At 40.9% G+C, this 23,904-nt stretch overlaps 1 protein-coding gene across 4 annotated transcripts in view; it reads left to right on the plus strand.

Annotated features, from left to right (window-relative positions):
* The first annotated feature begins 14,406 nt into the window (after positions 1-14,406).
* Positions 14,407-23,904, plus strand: part of LOC105468205 (glutaminase) — a 92,480-nt gene continuing 82,982 nt past the window's right edge. For 2 of the 4 annotated variants that reach the window (XM_011718257.2, XM_011718258.3), the window contains exon 1: positions 14,408-15,040. In XM_011718257.2, the coding sequence (XP_011716559.1) occupies positions 14,655-15,040 (386 nt within the window). In that variant the 5' untranslated portion in view covers positions 14,408-14,654. Of the gene's footprint in view, positions 15,041-15,389; positions 15,608-23,904 lie in introns of those variants that run through there. The other 2 variants (XM_011718259.2, XM_071073103.1) reach the window with 2 other exon arrangements.

Consider the following 23,904-nt stretch of genomic DNA (forward strand, 5'->3'; position numbering starts at 1 on the left):
ATGAGACAGGGTCTCACTCTGTTGCCCACACTGGAGGGCAGTGACACAATCACAGCTTACTGCAGTCTCAAACACCTGGGCTCAAGCTGTTCTCCTGCCTCACCCTCCTAAAGTTCTGGGATTACAGGTGTGAGCCACTGTGCCAGGCCAATATTTTTTGTTAGGAGAGAAAGGAAGCAATCTGGAGTTATAGAAATCATTCAGAGTCCAAACTGAAGGTTAGAGGTAGGCTTCTTAGTGCTTACTATCTCCAACTCTAACTCCAACTCCATCCTTTTATTTTTAAATGATGCAAAGCTATCATACATGGCCCTCCAAACAATTGGGAAGTCATATAATGTATAAATAGGTTTAAACATAGCTATCTAATTTAGTGATGTTAAAAAAATGATAGAGAAAAAGGATACAATAAACTGTACTTAGGGAAAATAAAAAGATATAGATACAGAAAGAAACTTCTATAGTTTGGCTTTGAATCAGTTAAGACGTCTTAATGGAAACCAAAACTTGAAATGATTTAAATAATAAGGAAATGTTTATGTGTAACAAGGAGCACCAGAATAGAGCGGGCATCAGAATTGATTGAGTCAGTAGTTCAAGAATGTCATGGAGTTTCCAGGGTTTTTTTTTTTTCTCTCTCCACTCTGTTGGCCTTGGTGTATTATGTTTGCCTTAAGGCTGGCTCCCCTCCTAGCAGCAAGAGGGTTGAAGCAGTTTCAAGGAGAATGAACTTTTCATGGCTGGCTAGGACTAGTTATCTGGAGTAGAATCAGCTCTGGGGAATAAATCTCAAATAACATTATATTGCTATCATCATCTGATTGTTCAGGGGAAAGTAAGAAATGTAATTGTTCTTGCAGATGTTTTGATTGGTATAGTATTTTTTAAAAATTGAATGAGATGCTTACATTGAAAGGTCACAAGATTTAATTTTTTTTAAAAAATCACATTTCTGGGTCATTTTGAGGAATTCAAAGGTCTAGCCAACTGCCTGCAGTCTCACTTAGCTAAAATTGACTGGAATGGATTAATTACTGCCCTTTCAGATGGTGCATTCCAATTCCAATGTGCTAGAGTCTCCTAATTCCCTAATGTATTACACCTCGTTTGCTTTACTCAGGTTACTTACCTGGTCCCACATTTGAAGAAATTACTCTGAAAGAATAATTTTTAAGAGCCTGTGTTAGCAGTTTTCTGCTGCTATAACAGAATACCACAGACAGGGTAATTAATAAAGAAAAGAGATTAATTTGGCTCATGGTTCTGGAGGCTGGGAAGTCCAAGAGCATGTCACTGGCATCTGGTGGGGGTCATCTCATGGTGGAAGGCATCACATGGAAAATGAGTGCAAGACAGAGTGAACAAATGAGGGCTGAACTTACCTTTCTATCAGAAACCCATTCTTGTGATAACTAACCCATTCCTGTGATAATGGTATTAACCCATTTATGAAGCCAGAGCGTTCATGACCTAGTCACCTCTTAAAGGCCCCCCCACCTCTTAATACTGTTACAATGGCAATTAAATTTCAACATGAGTTTTGATGAGGGCACTCAAACCATAACATTCTGCCCCTGACCCCCCAAAACTCATATTCTTCTCACATACAACATACATTCATTCCATTTCAATAGCTCAAAATTCTTAACTTGTTCCAGCATCAACTCAAAAGCCCAGAGTCCAGAGTTTCATCTGAATCAGATATGGGTGAGATTGCAGGCATGATTTATCCTGAGGCAAATTCCCTATAGCCATGAGACTATAAAATCAAGCAAGCTATCTACTTCCAAAATACAATGGCAGGACTGGCATAGGATAGACATTCCCATTCCAAAAGGGTAAAATAGGCAAGAAGAAAAGGGAACTGGTCCCAAATAAGTACAAAAGTGTCCAACAGGTTAATCAACATTAAGTCTTAAAGCTGAAGAATAGTCTCCTCTGACTCCATATCCCCCATTTTGGGCACACAGCGGTGGAAGATGGGCTCCTAAAAACCCAGGCAGCCCTCGTCCTATGCCTCTACTGGAGTCAGTCCACCCAGAAGCTCTCACAAGTTGGGGGATCACATGCCTGCAGCTCTCCTAGGCTGAAGTTGCATGCTGGTGGCCCTACAGTTCTTGGGTTTGGGGATTAGCCCCAATCCCATGGCTCTACTAGGCATCGCCCTAGTGGGGACTCTCTGTGGTAGTTTTGGCCCCACATTTCTATTTGGTATCGCCCTAGTAGAGGTTCTTTGCAGTGGCTCCACCCCCGTGATTAAGTCTCTGCCTAGGTGCCCAGGCTGTCTGCAACATTCTTTGAAATCTCGGTGGAGGAAGCCACACCAACACAGCTCTTTGCAGTCTGTACACCTGCAGAATTAGCGCCACATGGATGCTACCAAAGTTTATGGCTTGAACCATCTGGAGTGGTAGGTTGAGCCACACCTAAGCCTGCTTGAGTCACAGCTAGGACAGCTGAGGAGCACTGGACCAGAATGCAGGGAATAGAGTCCCAAAGTGGCCCTGGGCTGTGAGCCTGTGAAGGGCACCCTGAGCCCATCCCCCGAAACCATTCTGTCCTCCTAGAGTTCTGGGCCTGCGGTGGCAGGGGCAGCCTCAGAAGATCTCTGAAATGCCTTTTGAGTCTTTCATTGTCTTGATAAATAGCATCTGGCTCTCCTTTATCTATACTAATACCTTTAGCATATGGCCACTTTGTTCTCCTAAATATGACTTTTCACTCTTTATATGGCCAGACTGCAAATTTTTCAAATCTTTCCATTTAGTCTTTCTTTTAATTTTAATGTTGACCAAAAAAAGGCCAAACTCTGTAAAATATTTGAAGAAGTTTATTTTGAGCCAAATGTGAGGACCATCACCCATGACACAGCCTCAGAGGGTCCTGAGAACAAATGTACAGGGTGGTTGGGTTACAGTTGATTTTATACATTTTTAGGGAGATAGAAGTTACAGGCAAAGATGTAAATCAATACATGTAAGATCTACATTAGTTTGGATCAGAAAGTTTGGACTTGGAAATGGGGGCTTCCAAGTCACAGGTGGATGCAAAGATTTTCTGATTGGCAATTGGTTAAAAGAGTTAAGCTTTGCCTAAAGTGTTAAAGTCAGCCCGTATAAATTAGCAGTTTCTTGGGTTTGAGATAAGGGGTTCCTGGAAGCCAAGGTTCTTGTTATGTAGATGAAGCCCTCAGGTAGCAAGCTTCAGAGAGAATAGATGATAAATGTCTCTTAGGAGACCTTAAGGGGTGTCAGACCCTTAGTCAAACTGCTCCTGAATCAGGAAAGGGAAGGGGATTCTCTACAGAGTGTAAATTTTCCCTACAAGAGACACCTTTGTAGGATCATTCCAAAATATGTCAAAGAAATCTATTTTGGGGTAAAATACTTTGATTTGCTTTAGGGCCTGTTATCTGTCATATGATGTTATACCAGAGTCAGTTTGGAGTTGGTATCTTAGTGCTACGAAAAGTCTGTTTTGTCAGTCTCAGTATCTCTACTTTAATTTGTTGTTGTTGTTGTTTTGTTTTGTTTCTTTGAGATGCAGTCTCACCCTGTCGCCAGGCTGGAGTGCAGTGGCGCAATCTTGGCTCACTGCAACCTCTGCTTCCCAGGTTCTAGTGATTCTCCTCCCTCAGCCTCCCCAGTTGCTGGGATTACAGGCATGTGCCACTACGCCCAGCTAATTTTTGTATTTTTAGTGGAGACAGGGTTTCACCACATTGGCCAGGATGGTCTGGATCTCTTGACCTCAGGTGATCCCCCTGCCTCAACCTCCCAAAGTGCTGGGATTACAGGTGTGAGTTACCTCGCCCAGCCTTACCTCCTCTACTTTAATGTTAATGTTGGTCAGTTGTATCTAAACTTCAAATGGAAGGGAGTATAATGAAGCATGGTCTGAACTAGTTTTTCAGGTTTCTTTGAAATCTCTTTGGTCAAGAAAGGGGTCCATTCAGTCAGTTTGGGGCTAGAATTTTATTTTTGGTTTCCAATAAATTCTGTCTTTTGGTCATGTATTTCCTCTTGCATCTCACTGTATGCAGTTAAAGGTAGCTCCAGCAGCCTGGAAGCATTGCTGCTTAGATATTTTTTCCACCAGATATCCTAGTTCATTGCTCTTTAAGTTCTGCATACCATAAAATCTAGGGCATGGACATAATTCAACTAAGGACTTTGCTACTTTATAACAAGGATAGTCTTTACTCTAGTTTCTAATACATTCTTCATTTCCATCTGAGACCTCATTAGAATGGCCTTTACTGTTCATATTTCCACCAACATTGTGGCTGTGAGCACTTAAGTAATCTCTAAGAAGTATTATTAGACTATATTAATCTGTTCTTGCATTGCTATAAAGAATTGCTACCTGAGACTGGGTACTTTATAAAGAAAAGAGGTTTAATTGACTCACAGTTCCCCAGGCTGTACAGGAAGCATGGACGGGAAGAATTCAGGAAACTTACAATCATGGCAGGAAGCAAAGAGGAAGGAGGGATGTCTTACATGGCTGGAGAAGGAGGAAGAGAGAGCAGGGGGAGGTGCTACACACTTTTAAACAATGAGATCTCATGAGAACTCACCATCACAAGAACAGCAAGGAGGTAGTCTGTCCCCATGATCCAATCCCCTCCCACCAGGCTCCTCCTCCAATACTGGGGATTAAAATTCAGACATGAAATTTCGGCGGAGACACAAATCCAAACTATATCACCTACTTTTCCTGCATTTCTTTTTTTTTGAACCCTCACCAGAATCACCCTTAATGCTCTGTTTAGGACAATCTAGGCCTTTGCTAGCTTGCTTCTCAAATTCTTCCAGCCCGTACCCATTACCCTGTTCCAAAGCCATATCCATATTTTCAGGTATTTGTTACAGCAACAGCTCCACTTCTCAATAACAATGTTCTCTCTTAGTCCATTTTCTGCTGCTGACAAAATACTACAGATTGGGTAATTTATGAAGAAAAGAGATTTATTTGGCTCATGGTCTGGGGGCCAAGATGTCTAAGAATATGGTATCAGCAACTGATGAGAGCCATCTCATGGAGGAAGGCCTCACATGGCAAATGAGCGTGAGTCAGAAGAACAAATGGGGGCTGAACTTAATCTTTTATCAGGAGCCCACTCCTGCAATAACTAACCCATTCCTATGATAATGGCATTAATCCATTCATGAGGGCAGAGCCCTCATGACCTAATTGCCTCCTAAAGGCCTTACCTCTTAACACTGTTAAAATGGCAATTAATTTTTTTCTTTTTTTTGAGACACAGTCTTGCTCTGTCACCCAGGCTGGAGTGTAATGGTGCAATCTCAGCTCACTGCAACCTCCTCCTCCTGGGTTCAAGCCTCCTGGGTCTCAGGAGGCATGTGCCACCATACCCGGCATATGCCACCATGCTACAGGCCACCACACCACATGCTACAGGCATGTGCCACCATACCTGGCTAATTTTTTTGCTTTTAGTAGAGACTAGGTTTCACCATGTTGCCCAGGCTGGTCTTGAACTCCTGACCTCAAATGATCTGCCTGCCTCAGTCTCCCAAAATGCTGAGATTACAGGTGTGAATCACCACGCCTGGCCAATTAAATTGCAATGTGAGTTTTGTCAAGGATATTCAAGCCACAGCAGAGTTTTTGGGTGGGCATTTCACTGATGGTTCAAAAGAAATGAGGATAAGTGCCAGATCTAGCAGAAGGGTATGTTTTCACTAACTCTATTATTAATTAGCCATGTGACCTTATTAACTTATAATATCTCTAGCCATAACATTTAGCAGTTGATACCTGTATTAGTCCATTTTCATGCTGCTGATAAAGACATACCTGAGACTGGGCAATTTACAAAAGAAAGTTTAATGGGCTTACAGTTCCACATGGCTGGGGAGGCCCCACAATCATGGCAGAAGGTAAAAGGCACATCTCACACGATAGCAGACAAGAGAAAAGAGCTTGTGCAGGGAAATTCCCCTTTTTAAAACTATCAGATCTCATGAGACAGATTCACTATCAGGAGAACAGCATGGGAAAAACCTGCCCCCATGATTCAATTACTTGCCACCAGGTCCCTCCCACAACACATGGGAATTCAAGATGAGATTTGAGTGGGGACACAGCCAAACCATATCAACACCTGTCTCCAACAGAAATGTTACAAGCATAAATAGCCTCTTTAACATTGAAGGAAGGAAGAATATATTTTTTATTCAAATTTCATTAGTAAAGTAATTGCTTTCATATTTATCTTTGAAATAGTAAAAAATAATATAATTTTTAATGTTTTTCTGTTAAATATGTCATTCTTATCTTTAATAAAACCTTTATTTCAAGGTTAGTAACTACTGATTGTCCTTTTGAAAAATAATTTACAGGGTAGCTGTATTGCTTACTAGTTATATCAGTCAGCATTGGTTAGGTGAAATTAAGTTTAAAAGGAGCCATTAAAATGTATCATAGAATTTATAATATTTTCTACATATACAATAATTGTTAGAGGGCTGTGATGGGTTTCAACGTTGAAATAAAGCTTGTTTTCTTTTTTTGAGATGGAGTCTGGCTCTGTTGCCCAGGCTGGAGTACAATGGCGTGATCTTGGCTCATCACAACCTCCACCTCCTGGGTTCAAGTGATTCTCCTCCCTCAGCCTCCTGAGTACCTGGGACTACAGGTGCACACCACCACACCCGACTAATTTTTGTATGTTTAGTAGAGACGGTATTTCACCATGTTGGTCAGGCTGGTCTCAAACTCCTGACCTCATGATCTGCCTGCCTTGGCCTCCTGAAGTGCTGGGATTACAGGCGTGAGCCACTGTGCCCAGCTGAGCTTATTTTCTTTTATCACAAAATATTTCAAACAGAGAGAAAAGGGAATATAACAAACCATATTTGCCTGTTTGCTTCAGATTTTTAAAATTATTATTTTAAGAAATTAATCGTAGTCCCAGCTACTGGGGAGGCTGAGGCAGGAGAATTGCGTGAACCTGGGAGGCGGAGCCTGCAGTGAGCTGAGATCCGGCCACTGCACTCCAGCCTGGGCCGCAGAGCGAGACTCCGTCTCAAAAAAAAAAAAAAAAAAAAAAAAAAAAAAAAAAAAGAAATTAATCATGCTGGGCGTGGTGGCTCATGCCTGTAATCCCAGCACTTTGGGAAGCTGAGGTGGGCGGATCACAAGGTCAGGAATTCGAGATCAGCCTGGCCAACGTGGTGAAATCTCATCTCTACTAAAATACAAAAGTTAGCTGGGCATGGTGGTGTGCGCCTGTAATCCCAGCTACTTACGAGGCTGAGGCAGGAGAATCACTTGAACCTGGGAAGTGGAGGTCGTGGTGAGCCGAGATCACGCCATTGCACTCCAGCCTGGGTAACAATAGCGAAACTATCTCAAACAAACAAACAAAATGAAGTTTATCATTACAGATACAGTTTACAACTGTGTACAACTCTTCAATCCCATTCTCCATTATATATTTAGAGACAATAGTCACTATACTGAATTCGATGTTTGCCATTCCTGTGCATGTTTTAAACATTTAAACAAAATCTATATAAATCTACAAATAATAAATTATTTTCCATGTTTTAAAATCATATAGTATTATAAGGCCGGGCACAGTGGCTCATGCCTGTAATCTCAGCACTTTGGGAGGCCGAGGTGGGTGGATCATGAGGTCAAGAGATCGAGACCAGGCCGGCCAACATGGTGAAACCCTGTCTCTACTAAAAATGCAAAAATTAGCCAGGCATGGTGGCAGGCGCCTGTAGTCCCAGCTACTCGGGAGACTGAGGCAGGAGAATTGCTTGAACTTGGGAAGCAGAGGTTGCAGTAAGCCGAGATGTCACCTAGGTGACAGAGTGAGACTCCATCTCAAAAAAAAAAAAAAATCATGGTAGTATAATACACCCATATGTAACTTTTACCCCTTCAACACTGTTTTTGAGACTTATTCACTTAATACAGGAAACTAGGGATCATTAGTTTTAAATACTGTGCATTAAATAATGTGTGCCATGTTATGTTAATCCATGATCCTGCTGATAAACATTTAGGTTGTTTCTACAGTTTAAAAAATATATTGTACTGTTTGTTGTACTATCTAGGGTACATGTGAATAAAGCTCTGCCTCAGAACACACATTGGTGTTATCTCTATGAGAAGCAGCTTGATCACAAACCAACCCTTGATTTGTAGCATTGTTTCTAATACCTTCTAAATGGATAGAGAGAACCAGATGCTTACTGCAAATGTCAGATGCTTGAAAAGTGAAAATATAGTTTGAAGGAACCCGTGCTTTCCAGAGGATGAATACTGATTCCTCTTTACCCTGGTACATCCAAATACATTATTGTAGACTCTGAATTTTATATTTAGTTCCATAAATAATGATTTCAGCAGAATTCAGTAATTGGTTTCTGAACTGGTAATATGATTTTACCATTGTATGAGCATAAATAGATAAAAGCCCTGGCTCATTTTTCTTTTTCAGGGCTTGTAAAATGTGACAAATGTTAGATGCTGAACTACCATTAGATTTCATAGCATAAAACTAACCACAGCATAATTGATATCGGGTTCATACTTCAAATCACTGCTAATTTTCTCCACTTAACGTGTCCAAATGCATATGACATATTGAACTATCAATTAAATGTCTCCTACCTGAGCTTTGGTTTTAATTGTACCTGAAAAAGAATACCTATTGACAGGCAGTCCCACTTAGTGGTACTGTTTCAACTGCTCTGTAGGTTGACTGACTATCTTTTAGAGTTCCCCAATCTTCTTCTTCATAATACAGATTTGTATACTGGCTACTACGTCTTCTTCACTCAAATTGGATGATATATCAGTCAGCTTAAACTAAGTCATTCGCTGAGGCAGGAGAATGGCACGAACACGGGAGGCGGGGCTTGCAGTGAGCCGAGATCCGGCCACTGCGCTCCAGCCTGGGTGACAGAGCCAGACTCTGTCTCAAAACAAACAAACAAACAAACAAACAAACAAACACAAAATTAGCGGGCGTGGTGGTGCATGCCTGTAATCCCAGCTACTCGGGAGGCTGAGGCAGGAGAATCGCTTGAACCCGGGAGGCGGAGGTTGCGGTGAGCCGAGATCGCACCCTTGCACTCCAGCCTGGGCAACAAGAGTGAAACTCCGTTTCAAAAAAAAAAAAAAAAACCAACTAAGTCATTCTATGGTAATAACCCTCAAGTTTAAATGACTTAAAATAAGGCTTATTTCTCTTGCTGTTGTCAGCCAAAGTCATTGTCAGCTTTGTTCCATATTCTGAGACCCAGGTAAAGAAGCACCCTCTCATGGACTGGACTAGAACCAACCCCTGTGATGGGTTTGCAGGGGCCAGGGGGGCGGGAAGAAGCGTCCCCTCTCTGGGACATGCCATTCTTGTTTAAAAGGGAAAAGAGAGATGACAGAACCAAGTGAGTTTATGCTCAGCAGTGGCATATCACTTCCTGTCACATATCATTGAACAAATCAAGGCCAAGACTGCCATTCAAGGTGAGGAGGTAAAGTCTGCCCAGTGGGAGGGACAAAAATATTTGGGAATAGTAATATAATCTACCACAGAGGTTGTTTTCATTCTCAGGCAGGTATCCTTTTGACTGACTTTTGGACTATGTACAAAATCCTTTTTTTTTTTAGATTTTGGTAATATACAAGAAAGACTTTCTTTTCTCTAGGCTGGGGTTTAGCCTGATTTATTTTTAGTATGAATCCACAGAAAAATAAGGATTAAAATCATTTTGAAAAATTAATATTTGGAGTTCCCATAAATATAATGCTGGTATAAATATAAACAATATTACCTTACAAACTCAACTAATTGAAATCTTCATCATATTACTCTAAGTGGAGAAAAATAGCTGATTCCCACCCAACCCCCACTACAGCCACCAGGAAACTCTCAAAAAGAACTTCATATAGTTAGTATTTTAAGGCAGATCATTCAAATATGCTGCTCAAATTTGATGAAAATCTGTTGTCATTCTATATGAGGTCACAATGAACAGAGGTATACTTTCATTTACATAGATGGCAAATGATATATTTTTAGATTTAATTGCTAAATGTTAAGGTATTTGTATATGACATGTATATTTGAGGCCTGCTTTCTTAGCGATTCTTCCTTCTCTGGAATTTATTTTTTTAGCTATTTGTGAATAGCTGTTACTTTGGGCACCATCTCGGCTCACTGCAAGCTCCGCCTCCCGGGTTCACGCCATTCTCCTGCCTCAGCCTCCTGAGTAGCTGGGACTACAGGCGCCTGCCAGCGCGCCCGGCTAATTTTTTGTATTTTTAGTAGAGACGGGGTTTCACCGTGGTCTCGATCTCCTGACCTTGTGATCCGCCCGCCTCGGCCTCCCAAAGTGCTGGGATTACAGGCGTGAGCCACCGTGCCTGTCCTCCAAGCCCAGCTTTTCTTAATCTGACTGTCTTTGTCTTTTTCTATTTTAAGATACTTCGAAAATTACTGGTTTATTTTCTAAAAATGAAGTAAATTATCTCTAGGTTCCCCTTAAATAATATTTTATTATTAGATGATTTAAAACAATCCTGTTTGGCTTTTCAATAATAAATGTAAAAACTGATCATATTGCATGTCAAAATTTATTTACCCATGGTTTGATAACAATAGCTATAACACTTACAGAGTGCTACTGTCATATTCTAGGTGCTTTATATGTGTTGTTTATTTATTCCACATGACAACCCTGTAAGTACCAATATTATCCCCCCCTTTTTTTTTTTTGAGATGGAGTCTTGCTCTCATAGCCCAGGCTCGAGTGCAATGGCTAGATCTCGACTCACTGCAACCTCTGCCTCCTGTGTTCAAGCGATTCTCCTGCCTCAGCCTCCCGAGTAGCTGGGATTACAGGCATGCACTACCATGCCTGGCTAATTTTTTGTATTTTTAGTAGAGACGGGGTTTCACCATGTTGGCGAGGTTGGTCTTGAACTCCCGACCTCAGGTGATCCACCTGCCTCGGCTTCCCAAAGTGCTGGGATTACAGGTGTGAGCCACCTTGCCTGGCCATGTTATCCCCTTTTTATACATGAAGGATTTACCGTACTTACTTTAGTACACATCTATATTCAGTATTGGAAAAATAAGCCATGTTTGGCAGGGCTTATCAGCGAGGCTAGGAAGTTGGCCAGTTAAAGCAGGAAACCAACAGAAGAAAGGGAAGTAGTAGCAGAAGCTTGTTTAGAGGTTTCCTGAACCTTGCTCTATTCTCCAAACAGAAGAATTTCAAAAAAAGGCTTAGGCAATTCTTTTAAGCTGTTAGTCAAAGGAGAATTACTTGGTTTTTAGTTCTAGGTCAACAAATAATAAATAAGTTTTTGTGAAGGCACAACCTGGAATATATATATATATATATATATATATATACTTTTTATTTTATTTTATTTATTTTTTTGAGATGTAGTATTGCTCTGTTGCCAGGCTGGAGTGCAGTGGCGTGGTCTCGGTTCATTGCAACCTCGGCCTTCCAAGTTCCAGGGATTCTCTTGCCTCAGCCTCCCGAGTAGCTGGGATTACAGGTGCATGCCACCACATCCAGCTAATTGTTGTATTTGTAGTACAGGCGGGGTTTCACCATGTTAGTCAGGATGGTCTCAATCTCCGGACTTTGATATCCGCTCGCCTCAGCCTCCCAAAGTGCTGGGATTTACAGCATGAGTCCACCGTGCCCAGCCTATACATGGATTTTATTATGATCTTGAAACATTAGCCTTCTGTAATTTTCGACAGAACAGAGAAGCTCAGGAACACAGAAGCACAGGAACCCTTCTTCAAGTTAGAATAGGAACAAAGTGCATAAATTCCAACTATTCCCTTTGATGGTTGATTACCTCATGATGGCTATGGGACAGCAACTCTTTGTAGTGTAGCTGCACTTAGAAGCAAAAAGGAAGTCTAAGAGTAGATTTGACAACTCAACCATAGTTAATGTGGAGAGCCTTTTTCTATTTGCAGATATTTTGGTGGACTACTTATTGTATGTATACAAATATTTTTATATGTTTTACATGATGATTACATGAGTTTATTTTACGTGATGATATGATTCAATTTAACATAACGGAAACTCCAAAGTTGTGTAATGGTTACAAAGTTGTAGAATAAAAATATCTTTAAAGATTAAAAAATTATATAAGATGAAGAAAATAATCAAATGAAAGTATTGAGTCACATTTTTATTCAATTTAGAATAGTTTCTTGGCTGTCTATAACCTTTTCATTAGCCTTCTCAAACAAGGGGTTAAATTTCAGTGAACTCAATTCTTCCAGATTTTGGGAGTAATATCTGTCCATTCTCCCCAAAAGCAGAAAGTCTAGAAACTACTACAAAATAAAACTCTAGAAACTAGAAACTCTAGAAAATAATCTATTACTAGGTTAGCTTTCTTATTTGTTAAGTGTACTATAAAGCCTTTAAACCTTTAAATATCTAAAATAATTTTCAAGAAACTCGGAGAAATTAAGGGAAAAACTGAGAGGAAAATAGTAACTGGATTGTCAGTTGCTTCCTGTTGTTGAGAAAAAGGAGGCAGTTAAAATTGATAACTAATTGCAGCTAAGATACTGGACAATATTAAAGTTTGCAAGTCATTAACAAGTCAGGGTTAGGCAGGGGTAATATTTGTTACCTTTCCTCCGAAACTTGATGTCTCTATTCCTGAATATATCATTACTTGGATTCATCAACATTTTTGGACAAGTAACATTAGTAATAAAAGCCATCTAAGTAGTTTGCCATTGTCCTAACTGCCCTTTTTTTTTTTTTTTTTTTAATAAAAAAGGTGACTATGTTTTACACATGATAGTTTTTTCCATGTTCTTCTGGTTAAAGAGCAGATAGAAAAAAAAAAAAAAACTTAAAACACAGCAAGGCTGTAACATGCCAAAGGTCAACATAACCTGTGGGTACAGCCAGATTTCCTAATTATTAATCTATTAAAATATTTTACAGTTCATTAGATTACTAAATCCGGTGATCAATTAATGACGCACCTGACATACACCTTCTAGTTTCATAAAATCATCTCATTAGGCTGGGCGCGGTGGCTCACGCCTGTAATCCCAGCAATTTGGGAGGCTCAGGGGGTGCGGATCCCTCAAAACCAGCCTGGGCAACCTCGCGAAACCCCATCTCTACAAAAAAAAAAAAAAAAAAAAAAAAAAAAAAAATTAGCAGGTGGTGGCTGAGGTGGGAGGATCACCGGGGCCCCTGAGTTCAAGGCTGCATTGAGCCGTGATCACGCCACTGCACTCCAGCCTGGGCGACAGAGTGAGACCCTTTCTCAAAAGGCACACACACGACACAATAACGACACACCAATCCCCAAAACATCTTACTAAACTCCGTGGATCTACGCCTTTTAAACCTAATTGTTTCAGGAAATCGTCTAAAAACATTTTTTTGTCCTGGAATGGAATGTGTATGTAGGCTCAGGGAACAACTCAGTTTATCAGGTTCTTGGCTCTTTTTCCACAGGTCCAAAAGGATAAATGGATAAAGTGATGCTGAAATAACTTAGAGAACCCGTATTCCAACGCTTCTATTTTAAAAACAGTGAAGCAGTTTTTAAAATAGAAAAGTATCTACAATTTTGCTTTCAAGCAAACTAGCGTTAACGGAGTCATTGCTATTCAAAACTATTTTTGAAGTATCGGTGTACATTTAAAAATTAATTTTTAAAAAGCTGTCGTTTTCTGGATTCCGCACCGCCCCCATTCGTCGTCCTCCCCCCACCTCCACCCTCCATTGGCTTAAGTCACATAGCTGAAAGGATTGTGCTCATTTTTTCCAAAACATTTCACGTCTGGGTAGTAGCCAATCATGGAAAGTTTCAAGCAAATGTTACATTTGGGAGAGGGATGAAGCTCGTCCGGGGCTGCTCTCGGAGGATTCGCAGACGCCCTGACCTGGGAGCCAGATGCGAGCTGGGACCGGTCGAGCTCCAACAGCTCGGCCAGACTCAGCCCCGCCAAACCTGCTGACCTCACAGCCCTCGGCTGCGGGGGCTCTCGCCCATGAGTCTCCCCAACAGCTCGAATCCCCGGAGCTGAGGAGCCCATCGCTTCACAAATACGAGAACCCAGAGCCCCTAGTACCCAACTAGGCTAGCCTCGGAGTTGGCACCGCGCGCGGAAAGCGGCTACTGAGGAGCCGGGCCTGGCTCATCCGCTGCACACGTCAGTTTGACTCCTCTCCCCGCTCCCCACCAATCCCCCGCCCTACTCTCCGCGCACCCAGAGCCGAGAGAAATTTGACTGCCCTAATCGCCAATCAAAAGAGAGGTCGAGGATTTCAGCCAATCGGAGCGGGCAAAGGGGGCGGGTCGTCGGCGAGAGCCGAATGTCTCTAGCCCTCCCCTGCGCTTTAGCCTCAGTGCAGAGCCTTAGGCGGTGTGAAGAGAACCGGTCGCGGCGAACCTACGGACCAGCAGCAGCAGGAGCAGCAGCAGCAGCACCCGCATCCGCTGCGGGAGTCCGAGCCAGAACCACACCCACGTCGCTGCCCTTTCCTCTTGTCATTTCACTGCCCCGCCACAGACCGCGTTCCCCGAGGAAAGCGGCAGCCCACGCCCGGAGCATCCTCCTCTGTTGAGCGGCCGCTGACGGACCCGGCGGTATGATGCGGCTGCGAGGCTCGGCGATGCTGCGGGACCTGCTCCTGCGGTCGCCAGCCGGCGTGAGCGCGACTCTGCGGCGGGCACAGCCCCTGGTCACCCTGTGCCGGCGTCCCCGAAGCGGGGGACGGCCGGCCGCGGGCCCAGCTGCCGCCGCGCGACTCCACCCGTGGTGGGGCGGGGGCGGCTGGCCGGCGGGGCCCCTTGTGCGGGGCCTGTCCAGCTCTCCCTCGGAGATCTTGCAGGAGCTGGGCAAGGGGAGCACGCATCCGCAGCCCGGGGTGTCGCCACCCGCTGCCCCGGCGGCGCCCGGCCCCAAGGACAGCCCCGGGGAGACGGACGCGTTTGGCAACAGCGAGGGCAAAGAGCTGGTGGCCTCAGGTGAAAAGTGAGTGTCTCCACGAGGGGCAGGAGGCCTCATTCCGCTAGGGGCCCAGGCTCGGGGTGTGTGGGGACCTGCGGTGGGGCGGGATAGGAACCGAGGTTCTAGAAAAGAGAAAGAAAGAGGTGCCGGGCGGCCTGCGCCGTCTGCGCCATGTGATTAGGCCCGGCCCCGCCCGAGCCTTCCCCGCCCGCGTCTCTCCGCCAGGCTCCCACTTCCCTTCTCCGCCCCCGGCGGGGGTCGCCCGGGTGGGGCCGCGGTGGGGCCTGATGGGCTCGCCTGGCGTCCTAGCGCAAGAGAGGCCGCTCCCCTGCCCGCGCCGCGTGCTCAGCTCCCTGGCTCGCGGCTGCAGCGCCTGGCCGCCCGCCCCAGCCGTTCGTGGGCGATGCCGCACGAACATCTCCACCTAGTGACATTCAGGAGTTGGGCTTTCAGCAGAGCCTTTACCTTCCTGACTTGTCGCCTTTCCTGGCTCGTTTCCGCTTTGCCTGCCCTCCCTTGGTTTCTGCCATCATCCCGTTGGAAACCAGATGTGACAGAGAGCTCTTTATATTTCTGAAGTGGCTACATCAGGCACGTGTAGAGCCATCTGGGGCACCGGAAACAATGTTTCAGAAGTGAGATTAGGAGGAATCGGGTTATGTGGCCGAGAAGATGGGGCACACAGTATAGACCACCTGTTTGCATTAGGGACCAGCTTTGGCCTGTCAGGTCTTCCGTGAGATGGGGAGATTTTTAGAAATAAAAGTTAAATAGCCAAGATGAAATGTGACATAATACACTAACTCAGTGAAAAATCTGAGTTAAGTAGGTTTTGTGACTTAGTTGTGATAGGATGTTGACTCATCCTGTATGTGTACAGCGCAGTAGTTTAGTCTTAAAGCAAAATTGGTTTTTCTTAAACAATATGCAAAGCAGTCTCCTAAATATTTTAGTCTTATGTAATACAAATGGACCACTTTGTTTTCCGAAAATGGGTAAAAATTTACCGGCCTGCTTTCATTATACCTGTTTTTCTGGCTTTGTACGCTGACACTCTAACCTGTTTTGCTTCCCTTTTATTTCTGCTGCTATTTCCAGCTCTAGAGTTCCAGCTCTAGAGTCAAACTGAAAGTGAGAACATTCTTATAATTTCAATCTCACGCCTGCTTGATGTTTTCCTGTAATTGAAGTTGGGACCTTCCAAAAACTTTCCTGAAGTTCTTCTCCTATACTGAAAAAGATTATTTGAAAAAAGCACTTGATGAAGGGCGAAATTTGTGGTATTTTGTGATGTTGGTTTTGTGCCACAAAATAGCGTCCTGAGCATGGACAAGTTATTTAATATCTTAGGTTAGATGACTTAAATCCTTTCAAGTTCTGAAAAGCTATACTCCTGTTAAATTTGTACTTCTCTCATGTTTTAGGGACTAGTATGATACTTAATCTCATCTGGGACTCACTTTAACATCATCGGGTTTACCAAGCAAGTAACGAGTTTACATACAAGTGCCCAAGTTACAGAATTGCAAAATGCAGTCACTACCATTTAAAAGTTAATCTTAAAGGCTACAGGATGGGAACTGCTTTCTAGTAAAATTATGTCTTCAGGTCTGTGTCTCTGCAGTGGCTCTAGTGCCTCTCCTTTTTCCCACTTGTCAAATAGGAAATTGAGCTTCTTCTGTGATTTACTTGTCCAGAAGTTTCTAGTTTCATTGCCTTCTTAATACAAGTCACCTTTTAGCAATGGCCTCAAGGTTGTGAAGAAAGTATTTTAATTGGTTAAAGTTTCTATTTCCTGGATGATCTGGTTTCCAAATGTAGCTTTCCTCTTTTGGCTCCTTTCATTTTGCCTTTATGTGACAAACATTTCTCTTATCCTGGGAGATAAGCTCCCAGTTGATCCTGTTATCCTTTCTAATGCTTAGCCTCCAAAGCATAGGTCATCCCTCAATCAGCAGTCCACCTGGTATGCTAGCACTCACTCAGGACTGTGCCAGATTTTATGTAGTATTATTAAGAAATAACCATGAGAAAATTAAATTAACATTTTGTAAAAGGCTTAGAACAGTATTTGGCGTGTGTTAAATGACACATAACTATTTATTAAATAAATGAGAAAAAATTGCTGCTTCATTTTTGTAAAGCCTGTTAAAGAGATTGACCTTTGAATTTCAGGCTTGCACATGAAGGTTTTTAATGTTTTTAGTTTCCATAAAAATGTTTATCTTGAGAAATTGCTATACATCTGTCTTATATGAAACTATGTGAGTTGCACTGTTTACCTTTTGCTCTGTTGATAAATAAGTTCAGAGTAACTTTGATGCTTAACCACACCAATTTCATCAGTTCACATGACTGAGATATTTGCGTTTCCTCCTTTCCTTGGTCCTGACTTTATATTTTATTTACTTTATATTCTGAAAGGAGGTGGGATATAAGCAAGTTACCTTACCTTTTTTTCATAAACTCTGAATTAAAGTCATCTTAGACTATGCTGTTTCCATTACACAACTTTAGTGTAGTTTAGGATAGGAACATCTTAATATCATATAGAAAAAAGTAATGATATTTGCTCAGTTTTCTCTATAGTGATCTTACTTAATTTTGTTATGGTTCATTCTGTCATCTTGAAAACCAACTTTGCTTGTCTCTCTTCATTTTCAAAATTGTTCTCTCTTCTTTCCTAATTCTTTTTGGATTTCCTTACTGGGTGAACCCTGAGGCTGAGGCCTTTGCCCCTTTCCCACTTGTCTCCCTTGTTAACAGCATATCCCTTATTTCAGCTTTGACTCTCATCTTTGTGTAGGTAATACTTCATCTCTTAATCTAAAGCTCTGTTCTTACATTTGTCGCCACATATCCGATGACTTCAGATTTTAAGTCTGTACCCCAATATTCTTTTCTCCAATTCAACCTATTTTGCATGCTGTTATGAGATTAATTTTAGAGTTTTAATTTGAAAATATCACTCTACTTCCAGAAAACCAACAGGAACTGGAATGAGCATTATATTAAAGTCACAAACTATGTTATGGTTTATGCCAGCACTTGCCCATATGGACATTTTTATCATACTTTTCTCTGTCAAGCTGGTTATACTTATTTCCTTAAAGTCCAGAAGTATATATCCTATCTTAGTGAAGAGTCCCTAGGAAGAGTCAGAGGGATAGAGGTACAGGGGCGTTATTAAGTTTTTTTATTTGGACATTTATTTTTTAATGAGAAAGGAAAACAGATACATAACAGAAATTGGGCTGGAAAAATACCAGCATATGTATGCTGTTGGAAAATAGATAATTCATACAGGATGCAATATTGAAAGTCTTCTGTTAAAGCAACAATGAGGTCAGTTTCCCCTTGTCAGATTGGCAGATATTAAATCAAGTGATTGGGAAATAGGAACTCTTGCATTGCTAATAGAAGTATAAATTACTAGTTCAGTTACTTTGGAGGGCAGTTTGGTAGTTTCTGTTAAAAACTGCATACCTGTGAGGTGGTAGTTAGATGTTTGCACATCTACGTGAAGTCATGGCATTCAGAAATATTTGTAATTACACAAATAAGCATACTTCAAAATATATTTGTATTTAAAAGTAAAAGTGCAAGCAAAAATGATTTCAGCTATCTTTAGATAGTATGGATTTATGTTTTGATAGTTCAGCTTTATGTTTTGATAGTTCATATATTTAGTAAATGGAAAATGAAGGGCAAAGAAAATCATCGAGGTGTATACTACAAAAATTGAATTTTTTTTTTTTTTTTGAGATGGAGTCTCACTCTGTCACCCAGGCTGGAGTGCAGTGGCACAACAATCTTGGTTCACTGCAACCTCTGCCTCCCAGATTCAAGCGATTCTCCAGCCTCAGCCTCCCGAGTAGCTGGGATTACAGGCGCCCGCCACCACGCCTGGCTAATTTTTGTGTTTTTAGTAGAGATGGGATTTCACCATTTTGGCTGGGCAGGTCTCGAACTCCTGACCTCCGATGATCTGCCTTCTTTGGCCTCCCAAAGTGCTGGGATTACAGGCGTGAGCCACCGTGCCCAGCCTGAAAATTGAATTTCAAAGTAAGATGAAATGCTTATGAATTTCAGCAAACATTGAATTGGGTAGATTGAACAATACTAGTAAGGAAGTTGAGTTAGTATTTGGCAGATATAAATATTAAGTTTTAGAATTGAATGACAAAACCTTGGCATGTGTTTTTATGATCCTTCAGTATTGCATTTGTTTTTAATTTTAAAAGTTAACATTTACAATTCACTTAAACTAAAATCAAGTTGGAAAGTATGTTTAATTTTTTCCTTAGTTATTTTTGATTTCTTCATTATTAAATTTTTTTTCTAGTTGATGATTATCAGTGAGTTTTAGTTTTTTGTTATTTTATTTTATTTTAATTTATTTATATTTGAGATGGAGTCTTGCTCTGTCACCCAGGTTGGAGTGCAGTGCTGCGATCTCAGCTCACTGCAACCTCTGCCTCCCGGTTCAAGTGGTTCTCCTGCCTCAGCCTCCCGTGTAGCTGGGACTACAGGCACGTGCCACCACACCTGGCTAATTTTTTTGTATTTTTAGTGAGATGGGATTTCACCATGTTAACTAGGATGGTCTCAACCTCCTGACCTTGTGATCTGCCTGCTTCGGCCTCCCAAATTGCTGGGATTACAGGCATGAGCCACTGCACCCAGCCCAGTTTTTTGTTTTTATAAAAGCAAGTGAAAAAGGTACCAATAACTATATGTCATAACATTTTTGTGGCCTAATATTTATATTGAAACGTGCTTCAGTTAGTCATTGATAACTTTGTTCATGATCTGTAATTAACAAACTCATGCTGTTGATATATAATTTTATTAATATTTGGATGAAATTCACTGAAAAACAATAATTAGATTCTGAGGGGTTTAGTCTCCTTGAGTTTTAGCTGCATGTTTCCAGACCTTACTCTTTTATAGAGAAGTCTGCCTACCTCAAAGTCACCTTATCCATGAAATGACTACCAAATAGAATTCCGCCTTTTTTATGAGGCAATATGTAGGCCAGTTAAAAGGGAGGGGTGGCACTATTTTGGTCCAAAGATAAATGTCACCTCGAAAGAAATTTGCTGAAGGTATTTGTGGGTTTCTTTGAGTTTTAAAAAGTTATTTAAAAGAAATCAGGCTGGGCGTGGTGGCTCATGCCCTTAATCCCAGCACTTTGGGAGGCCAAGGCAGGTAGATCACTTGAGGTTAGGAGCTCAAGACCAGCCTGGCCAACCTGGTGAAGCCCTGTCTCTACTAAAAATACAAAAATTAGCCAGGCGTGGTGGCGGGCGCCTGTAATCCCAGCTACTCAGGAGGCTGAGGCAGGAGAATTGCTTGAACCCAGGAGGTGGAGGTTGCAGTGAGCCGAGATCGTGCCACTGTACTCTAGCCTGGGTGACAGAGCGAGACTCCATTTCAAAAAAAAAAAAAAAAAGCTCATAGTAAAAGGCTGTACTACTTCCTTCTCGTGATGTTTGAAATGAAGAAAAATTATGACTATATAAACTGAAAGCCTAATTATAGAATTTGTGTGAGGGAGCTCAATCATGTTAAATCTTATATAAATTAAGGTTATATTTTATAACCTTGCCTGTCTGTGCCTTTTCACCTTTAAGTCATTTGCTAGTAAGAGAAATGCTTAAGAAAACTGAGTGAACAGATGTATTTATAAAAATAGTTACTAATTACTGATATTTCTAAGTGAGGTACATAGCTTTCACATAGAGATACTGCTACTACAGTTTTACCCTGAAATCTACTCAGGTGTAAAATTGCTTTGGTTATGAAACACATTACTTATGAGTGATCACTGCACTTAGTGATTTTCTGACCCCCTGCAAAGTAGTAGAAGCAAAATGTTAATGTACCTTGACTTCCATTTGGAAGTGTCCTCTGCTTGATATGTAACATTCATTATAAAGAAATGTTTATAGTAAAAGCATTACTTTCGAAACATGGAACTGTAGATGTTGTATGATAAATAAAACTGATAGCTTTCAGGATTAAGAAATATATTTTTGCCTATTTCTGGTACAGGCTTCTAAAAAAGATTTTTAAAACTGTCTTCTTGGTGATATTTTGAGTGACATAGCCGCGTCCTTCAATTTTTGATGGGATTGTAAACTTTCTAAAGAGCAATTTTTAAGCTCTATGAGGAACTTAAAAAGTATTCATACCTTTTTAGGAATCTAAGTTCACAAAATAAACTGAAGTGTTGGAAAGATTTATTTCCTAATATTTTTGGTGCAGTGTTTTGCATACTAGAGAAAAACTCATGTTCAACATTAGTGGGATAGCTAAGTAAGTTATGGTACATTCATATGAGAGTCTCTTATTTAGTCATTTAAAATGTTTGCAGATACTTTTTGGGATATAAGGTAATGTTAGGCCAAAAGTTAGAATACAGAATTTTCCTTGCGGTATGATCTCAAGCTGTTTTAAAAAGCTCAGAAAAAGTAATAGAAGGAAATAAGCCAAAATGACATTGTTATGAGAACGGCATTGTTTTTCCTGCCTCCTTTTGATACTTTTAAGATTTCCCCCCCCATTATGAGTGGGAAACATCCAAAACAGTAAAAAACATTCCATAGTTTTGAAAATCAAAGGAACCACATCTGTTAAATTTTGAACTTGTAAATCTCTACTGCCTCCTTTTCTACTCTAATATCCTGATTCTGGTTGTATAAGAATAGTAAGCACCATTACACTGAAAGAAAAGTATGAAAATAGGTTATGTATGAATTTGTACAGCTCCTGTTTATCAGCGTTGTCCAATCATATTCACTGGTACCCTCAAACATCAAACTTAAAAAATTTATAACTATTCTTGATATAAGTCTCCCTAGTAAATGTTACATATTTCTCTGCCATATTAAAACATTGTAATGAGTAGAGTTTAACATTTCTTGTTCAACTTATGTGTATTTTAAGGAAGCATTATTATACTGCACTATAATACAGTGGTGCTGTAAGACAAGTGCTGGCACACTTTCCCTGAAAGGCCAAATAGTAAATATTTTTGGCTTTTGGGGTTCTCTAGTCACTACTACAACTACTGAGTGGTAGCAAAATAGCCACAAAAAATAGGTACATGGATGTGGCAGTCTTCCAATAAGACTTTATTTACAACAAGAGGAGGCCCCTGCTGTAGTTTGCCTACCCCTGCACTAAAATGTATTTATTGGTAAGTTCTCTCATGCCTTGATTGGTTCTGCTTTAACCAGTACTCTTAAGCGTGGGTTTGTTCTTTTGTGGATTTTTGTATCTTGTATCGTTTGACTGTTCTTCATGTCTCCACTTTAACAATCCTTCACTCTCACCTTCTGTATCCAGTTCTGCTTAGCTTTTTCAAAAAATTGTGATAAAATATACATAACATAAAATTTACCATTTTAACCATTTTAAGTTCCCTAGTTCAGTGACATTAAGTACTTCTGTTAGTTTTAGGACCTAGATGAATATGCTAATGTGTAAAATAAAAGTATGTAAGTCGTGAGTGAATAAAGTTTGTGATCTCACTTTAATGTAGTGATTTGGAGGAATCTATTTTTAGCAACTCAAAAACTGAGAATTAGGCTTGGAAGTAACTTTAAAGAACATTTAATTCCAGCTCATTTTACATATTATATAAGCTGCCCACAGATATTAAATGACCTAAACAAGTTCAGACAGTATTAGGACTTGTTTTGATTTTTCTTTTTTCATCTATTAGCAGCAAATTAATTCAATTTATATAATTAATTTTTTTAGATTCAGGATTATAAGAGATCTTACAAACCTTTCTCCCCAGCTGCTGCTTTCTTCTCTTCTGTTACATACTCCCTATAGGTTGTTATTCATCTCTTCCTGAATACTGCCTTCACAAGGGAGTTCACTCCCTTAGAAGGCAGCCCATTCCGGTTTTATAGCTGTTTCATTTTTCCTTGTGTGTAGCTGAAGTCTTTCAGTAATTACCTATGTATTTTAGTTATTCTGAACAGGTCATCTATAGTGGTATCAGAGTGATTGCAGTGACAGAATTCATATAGTATCTGTATTATTCCATCTAGACTGATTTATTAAAGAATACTTGGCTGAAGAAATGAGTTATTGGAAAAACTAACAGAGTTGGATGTTATATAGACTTGATCTCTCCAGATCATAGTCTTCCCACCTGAGACAGCCAGACTGCCTTTTGGGTTAAACTTCTGAAGTCATGCAAACGTACGGAAAGATTACTGTGAACTGACAGGGACAGCCTGACCATTTCCTCACATAAAGTGGCTTTTGTGCTTTTTACTTTGGTGTGCTTTTAAATGAATTTCTGCTATAAAATCTAGTCAAAACAGCAGCCCTAATTGACTATAATCTCATCTTTGCTTTGACAGGATGCAGTTTTATCAAGGCAGACCAATTTAGTTCTCTTATTTGCATTTTGGTTAGAAATTTATTATTGTTCAAGAATTACAGATATTCTTCCTAAAATAGAGTGCTAACCACTGAGAGCATGAGGTGGCAGAGCAGGAAGAGTCTGGAACTGGGAACAAAGAATGAGCTTTATAGGACTAACTCTGGTCCAGCCACTTAAGATTTATGTGACATTGGACATGCTGCTTGACTTTGATACTCTTAAAACAAATTTTTTTTTTAAATTAAAAATTTTTAATTAAAAAAATTTTTTTCAGAAATGGAATCTCACTGTGTCACCCAGGCTGGAGTGCATTGGTGCCATTATAGCTCACTGCAGCCTTGAACTCCTGGGCTCAAGCAGTCCTCTTGCCTCGGTCTCCAAAGTAGCTGGGACTATAGGTGCATGCCACCACACTCTTCTAGGACTCTATCTGTACATTGGGTACAATTAACCCACCTTAATTTACATCATAGGGTTT

The sequence above is a fragment of the Macaca nemestrina genome, chromosome 11, assembly GCF_043159975.1.
Source record: "Macaca nemestrina isolate mMacNem1 chromosome 11, mMacNem.hap1, whole genome shotgun sequence".
NCBI classification, from domain to species: domain Eukaryota; kingdom Metazoa; phylum Chordata; class Mammalia; order Primates; family Cercopithecidae; genus Macaca; species Macaca nemestrina.